This window comes from Sporothrix schenckii, assembly GCF_000961545.1.
Source record: "Sporothrix schenckii 1099-18 chromosome Unknown Cont48, whole genome shotgun sequence".
NCBI classification, from domain to species: Eukaryota; Fungi; Ascomycota; class Sordariomycetes; order Ophiostomatales; family Ophiostomataceae; genus Sporothrix; species Sporothrix schenckii.
In genome coordinates, this window is record NW_015971149.1 from 2141899 (window position 1) to 2150457 (window position 8559).

Sequence of the window (8559 nt, forward strand, 5' to 3'; positions counted from 1 at the left end):
GAATGGGCATACATTGCGACACTTGGAGAGAAAGCATGGTATCTCGTATGTTTAGTCCCTCGTTTTTTGATTGTTTTACTGTTTACTGTTCTTTTTTTTTTTTTGGTTTTGTTTTCTTTTATTTTTCGTATTGGTACAATCGTGGAGGAACTGTTCTCTCTTTCATCTGGATTTGGAGTTTCGCTTGTTCATTGATTTTCTCCCGTTTTGATCTTCATTTCCGCATACAGACTTGTATTTCGTTTTGTCTTCTGCTTTTTTTTGTATTTGCATTTGGCTCATCGTCAAGCCGTCGCCTCTGACAGCACCTTTGTTACATTCATTATATTTTTCTAATATTTCGTTTTGTCTACGTTTCACGTCTTCGTTACCATCATTCAAATTTTTGTTTGTTTAGTAGAGCTCAAAGATTGATACACAGAATGCAGAAACATGAATAAAAAGCTTTAAAATAACGTTACTGAGAGGAGATAAGTAAGGCTGTAAACCTGGACCGCGGTCGTTGCAAAACTGTACATGGGTTCGTTTCTTTCTTTATTTTATTTTATTTTATTATTTTATTTTATTTTATTCTTTACAAAGAGGGTGGAAGCACATACACCCTACACTGTCATCTGAGCTACATACTTTTTGTCCGCGTTTCTACGTGACGAAAGCAGAAACGTACATCCTACGATGGAGTGAAGACGTGTTATGGGGCCGAAACATGAAAATAGTAGATTTGACGGACATTCTCTTTAACACATTTCCTCCCTCATGCAAGGACAACAGAAAGAAGAAGAAACAACGGAAGTCCGTGCTTTCATCGACCTTATCTTTTGCGAGAATCCGCTGCATGTGCATATTCTGGATACAACCGCCCGTATTGTAGCCTGCAGTGTCCAGAGTAAATGCGGCTCGAGCAGGAGTGCAAGTCGGAGGGCGAAAAAAAAAAAAAAACTACCTCACGCATTCTCATCATTGACCAATTACAGTATACTGAGACCACTCCTCGATTTGTGAGTTTCGTCTATGGTTTTGTCACGGTTGTCAACGCCCAGCTTTTCAGCCTTTACGATTTCGCCGACTCGCTGCCGAGACGGTCAACCACTTTAACCAAACAATCGAGCCCAGTCATCTTCGTCGTTTTTACCAGACATATTTCCCATGAACCTTAATACTAGTTTCAAACTCGCCCACCCACTGTTCTCGTCTCACCTTTATTCCCTTCCATTTGTTCAGTTGGCGCTGTCCAGTTTTTTCTCGGCCAATGGTTGGGAGACGGCTGTATCGGGAGATTTCGCAAGGAAATATAAAGTGGGCAAAATAAAAGCACGCGTCAAGTGGCGCCTTTTAGCAAGTCTTTATTCATCTAAAAAAAAGCAATTCCCAGAAAGCCCCCAAGTTTGGATGCCCTTATTTGGAAGAATCGAGCTCTCGCATGTCATATCTTTGTCATCGTGGTGTAATTATAGCGGGACTGGTCATCACCGCACGCCACCACATCGTCCCTTTTAATCGTGTCCAACTGTCAAAGTTGCCCTCGTCGATGCTCGACAGTGTGAGGTCACCCCTGTCTACCGGCGTCATCTGCGGCCTCCCGAGGGCACCAGCATTGAAACTCTGGGGAAAGTCCGACACAATCTGCTTGCACAATATGGCCAACGGCAGCAGAGCACTGTCGACTATCAATGGAAACGGAAAATGAACATTGAAATAGAAGATGTACTTGACTGTCAAAGAACTGCTGCCCTGTCTCTCGCGTGGCCACCCGCCCACTTGCCATTCTCCCCGTCCCACCTCCCGACCAGCCTGGATGTGCCTCTCTTCACAAACATCATGGCGCCTTGTATATGCAAAATGTCGGCGCATACGCGTCCCATGTACAATCTTTGTTTCCCGTCCCTACTCACAAGCCATCTTGCCCGACTCGACGGAACTGTTTTATATTCACCATAGACCAGGCTATCATTGTGCCATGTGACTGGTCGTAATTCGAGTACGGGTTGTGCGCAAGTTATTGCCAAACAAAACATACTGCCGCAGCATGACCCAGTTTGCCTATTTTGCTCATTTCGGTAAGGATTTGCATCCATATTTCTCACCGACCCCACGTGTTTTACTTGTTCTGCCCACTTTCTAGACTCTTCGTTCACTTTGTTTGTACAGCGCAGCAGAAAAGAAATATGTACTTGAGATGAAGGAATATGGCCGTTTAGTGTCGTGTTAAATCAAACGCCTAGGAAATAGACAGACTATGCTCCAAAATTATTGAAGAATTTTTTTAAATCCTGGCTTGACTATCCAGGCTCGGTTGAACCAGTTCATGGCATACTTGTAGCATTACTGTGGTATGACGGAAGCTATCTCATTCGTCAAGAACGCTCACCTTATCTCTGTGTCCTCACAAGGACTGTCACTACTACGGAAGCCTCCGAATCGACTACGACACTCGGAGGAAAAGAAGGCGGGTGAGGCTGACCAGAGGCCAAATAGCCCAAGCACCGTACCATGGTTACACAGGGGAGATCTGCAGTGCCGTACCAGGAAAGACTCTGGTATTGATGGTCGTCATACGGCAACACATCATATTCTCTCCACAGTATGATGTACTCATGTACCTCTTCGTCAAGATTGAGAAAGTCTTGATAATGAACGCCACGAGAAATGCAAACGATAATTGTGTAAGCCAAAGCCTACCGCCACGCATGCAAAGCAGACTCCTACCAAAGATGCACACGTACACATCCAAGCAGTGGATTGCTAAACGAAATGCGCTGGCTTACGACGATTTCCAGTTTTGGCGGAAAAGCGTGTCACGACGCAAAGTACGAGCAGAAGCTTGGGGGCATCCCAGCAGACCACTCCAAGATTCTTTGAAACTGAAAAAAAAAAAAAAAAAAATAGCAGCACAGCTGTCCAAAAGCTGCGCACAAGTAAGCACAAGCACGCCTCGCGCATGCATCGATAACTGCAGAATCCTGTTATCCCTGCTGCTGTCGTAGGCGGCGAAATGACCATTGCTCTCGGGATCAGCCATGACGAGCCGTTTCGGATGTCGGATGTGAGTTGCATACAAAGAGGCCATGACGAAACAGAACTGCTTCTCAGGGATGGATGGAGAGTGCGAGAACAGAAGACAACGTAGGCTGCCTACGCTCCTGTATCCTGTTTAATGGCCAAGTTTTGCGCGTTACGCATGCTTTTGCTTTGCGCCTTAATTCTGCGCCTCTCTGTCTCTTTGCTGATCCCCTCCGACCAAGAAAATTATGTGCCACGTTTCTCGACCATGAAATGCATCCATCCACAAGCCTCCTTTCTACTTCGTTTCTTGCTGTTATCGTCCATGTGTGGCAACGACTGATAGAAGCTCGTATGTACGCCTTCTGGCCCTACGTCTTTCCGTCCCCAAGGCTCTATCTTGCCCCACGACAGTTGTTGCCATCAAACACCGAGCCTCATAGCCGTCCCCAGTACCAGGCACACCAGATTTTGAATTCGTCCTTCACCGTTTACCCATATGATCTTTACCCTGCAGTCCGCTCGTTTCCCCCACTTTCAAACTCCATATATCCCCTGTCCGTGCTATCGTATGCTTCGTCGTTGGCCCCCTGGCCCTCCTCTCGCTCGTTTTATCTCTCTTTCCCTTTAAAAGTTCATTCCTTCCCTTCTGCCCCCTGTCAGTACCCACGCAACGAGCGGCGAATGAATAAATTGGCAAATGAAAAGCTTGTTCCGAGTAGCCTCTCATCTTGTATTATTGGCATTGTTCCCATTACCACGCTACCATTCTCATGTCCGCCGTATCCAAACATCGCCAGCCCCGGCTGCGGGCATCGTGCGATGGCTGCTTCCTCGCCAAGGTCAAATGCTCCAAGGCACGGCCGATCTGCTCGCGCTGTCTTGCCTGCGGCATCGAGTGCCGCTACTCGCCGTCGAGCCGGGCCGGCAAACCCAAGGCGGACCACTCCAACAACCACAGCAGCAACAGCAGCAGCAATATCAGGAATCCCAACAGCAGCAATCACCACCACCACACCGCGCCGATCCCGCACGACATGTTGGCCGTCGCTGCCGGCTTCTCACCGTCCTACCGACTCAATACGGGCTGGCCGCCAACGGCCGGGATGGACATCGCCGCAGGACATGGCATCGCGCGTCATCCTTCCATCTCGTCCGAGCTGGCCTTGCTCGCCATGGACGAGAATGCGTCTGCTACTGCCATGGCCGCAGCAGCGGGCGGGGCGGTGCCTTGGTCCACGCCGCCGACAGACTTCCAGTTCGCACAGTTTTCTGGCTCGCCCATCAGCGGCGTGCCGATGCACGCGGCCGTCCATGCCGACATGGCCGTGGCCCCGTCCGCGGCGGCCAGTGGCATGTCGTGGATGGACCCGGCCGTGATGGACATGTTTCAGGGCCCGCCCCAACCATACTCACAACATGTACAGCATGTACAGCATGCACGACCACAGCCGCTGCCGCCATCGCACTCTCACCTGCAACAGCAGCAACAGCAGCAACAGCAGGTGCCTACACCGGGCAGCATCGCCTCGTCGTCGGCCAACAACTACTTTCCGAGCCCGTCCACGACACCCAGCCTACACCAGAGTCCAGCGGCCGGCCACAGGTCTGTGTCTCTCCCTGGCAGCGGTAGCGGCAGTGGGATCAGTGGCGTCGGCTACCTCGGCAACTCGCCCGCCTCTGCCGCCTCTCCCCCCTGTGTCTGCTTTACGGCCTGCCTGTACGCCCTCCAGGCCTTGCACAACGCCTCGACGCCCACAGCACCGCCCTTTGATGTCGTCTTGGCGCTCAACCGCAACGCCGTCGAGGGCTGTGCCGCCCTGCTGGCCTGTGCCCACTGCATGCGCCGGTCCGGCACGCACACGGCCGCCATGCTGCTGGCGACGCTGCTGGGGAAGATTACGTCGTTTTACAAGACGGCGTCGCCGTCGCACTTTCGGCCACATTCAACAGAAGCAGCAGCAGCAGCATCAGCGACAGCAGCAGCAACAGTAGCCGCCGCAGGCATGGGCGACAGACATCAAAACAATCAAAATCACAGCGTTGACGCCGTCGATTCTTTGGCCGCGGGCGCTGTGGACGATACCACAGCGTCGTCGGTGTCTGCACTGCCTGTCCACGCCGACCACTCTTCGCCCACGAGCAACACCGCCGGTATTCCGTTTCCTGCTGCCGGTTATGGTCATAGTCATGGCCTTGGCCTCGGCGTCAGTCTAGGAGCATACCAGCTCCAGGGCGAAGACGGTCGCTGGCTGGAGCTCGAGATACTCAACCGCGAGCTTAAGAAGCTCGAAGAAGTCTACACGCGGTTCCACGAGGTGTGCGGCGACTTGCTCTTTGAAGACGTGGCCGTGTCCAAGGCCATGTTCGGTTACCTGGGCCAAAACCTGGGCGCGGCCCTGGAGCTGGTGAACCACCGCAAAGACAGCCTGCCGTTTGCGTAGACGTGGAACAGGCAATAGTCATATCCCACACTCACTATGACGTTGTTCTCTACGTTTTTTTCTTGTTCTTTTCTTTTACTCGATTCTAAGACCTAATTCTTCTCTTATTTACGGGACATTGTCTCAGTTTGGAATTTCTTCCATCTGTTTTGTTTCATTTGGTCATACATTTATCATCATAGCATATGGCTCGGCGTTGAGTACGGTTTACCTGGTACCTTCTCTTCATTACACAACCAGCAAATTCTAATAGCATTGCACATTAGCTGTACATTTCATTGCAAATGGCCTCTATACTTTCCTACTACTTACCGTACTCTACCCTTACATGGATATGATGTGCATTTCCACAGTCCGTCACCTCGGACAAGCGGGTGACGATACGTAAGCCAACAAGCCAACATCAGACATTGAAAGTGCTACACCAAGCATCGTGGGAACACAGTCCTGCTGCTGTTCAACACAACCGTGGGTGGAGATGTCCGGAAACGTGCTGTTCGTTGGAATCACAGACATAAGTTGTAATGGTTGCAGATATACCGTTGCAGAGGATGCGGCTACGCCAAGGTAGAATGGTGTACTGAAAATAAAATAAAATAAAATAAAATGAAGAAAAAGCCCGATTCCTTTAGAGCCTGGCCTCTCCCATCGTACCCACTTGCCGTTCACAACATATAACAGAAGCACATTAGGGAGGGTCGCCAGGATATACAGGGCCGGGCCTGAGCTTTACGTTGCCCACCACTGCTTCCCCACGAGAACCTAAGCGTTCAAGTGCCCGTTTGGAGGTTCCGTGCTGGGGGCTGCTTTTGGCATGTCCAGATATATGTGCTTGGCGTGAGCCCGGACGCCTTTCTTGCGAATAAAGTAGATAGCTCATATCAAGCCGCTGGGACCGTGCTCCTTTGCTGCATTTATGACATGCGACAGCTGCGAGAGGAACAGACGCGAACAGCCAGAACAAAACAATGATCCAGGTTACCGGAAAAAGTCGACTTCATTGTCTCCCCCACAGTATGCAGTTTTGGCTTTATTTTGTTATCTGCGCACTGATCTGTCTGCACCCATCGATGCGCTGCGATATTGTGCTTAATTTGTACCCAATATATTCCACCGTCTCTGTACAGATAATGAGGACATGGCGGCCAATGCAGATGTCGGGCTGCCGTTGCAGTCCTTGGGTCAACGGAAAACGGGATGCTGGAAATGCTATTGAGAGCGTGCCTTCTGTCCACGGAAGCAAGACGGATGCACGCCATAACATCCAAACAAATACGAGGTCTTTCAATTTACCATGGACGGATGGACGGATGGAAGTGGCAAGTAAAAGTGTACTTATGTGACGGACTTGGTTTGCTCTGCACACCTGATAAATGTACTCCCTACAGCACTCATCGTCTAGGAATGTCATTTCCTGCCTGCGTGTGAGAGGTGGCAGAAAAAGTAATTTATTCCTATTTCGAATTCCCATTTTGATCTACGGAATCACTACCTACTTTCAGCCATACCGTTTCCCACCTTTTCCCACCTTTTCCCAGACCTCTGTCCAAGTGCTCGGTTACCTGCAGGCATGCTGTGTGCTTGTTCCGGTCTACACAGCAGAACCACCCGACAGCTTAATGACTTGGCCTACATTGATTGGGCAGATTAGTTTTTGAGCAATACGTACAGCTGACGCAGAGACAGGCAACTTACCGTTGATCCACTCGCCCTCCGGGCTGACCAGAAGCGCCACAGCCTTGCCAATGTCGGCCGGCGTGCCCACGCGCTTCAGCGGACAGGCCTTGGTGATGCCCGCGTCGATAATGTCCTGCGACATGCCCTTGTAGCCGCCCGGCACGTAGTGCCACGAGTTCTCGTCGTACATGTCCGTCTTGACGCCGCCGGGGGCAATCGCGTTGACGGTGACGCCCTTCTCGCCGCAGTCGACCGAAAAGGCGCGCGTGAAGCCCTCGACAGCGGCCTTGGACCCGGCGTACAGCGCGTGGTTCGGGATGCCCGTCAGCGACGCCGCCACCGACGACGTCAGGATGATGCTGCCGCCGGGGCGGCAATGCTTGAGCCCCTGCTGCGCCACAAAGAACTGGCCGCGGCAGTTGAGGTTGAACACCTTGTCAAAGAGCTCCTGGGTCACGTCCAGCTCCGACGACCACACCTCCATGCCCGAGTTGGACACGACAATGTCGATGCCGCCAAAGTGCGCCACGGCGCGGTCAAACAGCGACACGACCTCAGCCGGCTTGCTAATGTCTGCCTGCAGCGCCACGGCCTCGGTGCCGAGCGACTGCAGCTCCGCGACAACCTCCTCGGCGGCCGCGCTGCTGCTGCCGTAGTTGACGACAACGCTGGCGCCGCGGCGGCCGAGCTCAATGGCAATGCCCCGGCCAATACCGCGGCCGGCGCCAGTAATCACGGCCACCTTGCCGACAAAGGGGCGGGCGGCATCGGCAACAGTGTGAGTCATGTTGATGCTTTGTGGTGGGTGTGGTGTCAAAGTGGGGGCAGTCCGGAGAAAAGGGAATACTGGGCAGATGGAGTCTGGGCTTGCTGGATTGGAATGGGGGATCGTCGTCGTTGGGTTTCTGGACAACAAAAGGTGCATCTGCCCTATTGCACACCCAGCACACCGCGTCTCTTATACGTAGCAACGATTGGCAAACCGAATCTGAGAACGAGCACTTCCCCAACAGCGGCCTCGACGCTTGAAGTCCGAAAGGAACATCCGTCCTGGAGGCCGACACATAGTTGGGGAAGTTGGCAAGTTGGCAAGGGGGCAGCGAAGCTTTGACAGCCCAGCTATTGACAAGGAAGGCTGATAGGCTAATGCAGAAGCCGACAGCAAATTCCGGCATACAGGGGCCTCTTCTGAACAGCGAGATGCCTGCCTAGCATTTAACTAAGAGGGAACACCCGACACTGAAGCGTCTGTATTTGGCACTCCGGTATAGCAGAAATGAGTACCGTAGTGGCGTATAAGGCTCAAGTTGGCCTCAATAGAATATTCTGTCCGCTTTGAATAAACGACTGTCTGGACAGAGGTCCGAACCGCAGTTGCCTTTGTCGCCGCAACAGTCTGTATAGGCCAACTCTCTTGCCTCTCAAAGGAAATGGGCAT

The 8559-nt window shown here is 51.9% G+C and overlaps 2 protein-coding genes across 2 annotated transcripts; one reads left to right on the forward strand and one right to left on the reverse strand.

Annotated features, from left to right (window-relative positions):
• Nucleotides 1-3773: 3773 nt before the first annotated feature.
• SPSK_00766 (transcription factor) lies at nt 3774-5444 on the forward strand (the record flags this gene model as incomplete). Its single annotated transcript, XM_016727714.1, has 1 exon — nt 3774-5444. The coding sequence occupies one exon, from the start codon at nt 3774-3776 to the stop codon at nt 5442-5444; it is 1671 nt and encodes a 556-aa protein (XP_016584533.1).
• A 1591-nt stretch (nt 5445-7035) lies between these two features.
• SPSK_00871 (3-oxoacyl-[acyl-carrier protein] reductase) lies at nt 7036-7908 on the reverse strand (the record flags this gene model as incomplete). The annotated part of the gene is made up of 2 exons (XM_016727817.1): nt 7036-7073; nt 7140-7908. 2 exons carry the CDS (start codon nt 7906-7908, stop codon nt 7036-7038), a joined length of 807 nt encoding a protein of 268 aa, XP_016584534.1.
• Between the last annotated feature and the right edge of the window lie 651 nt (nt 7909-8559).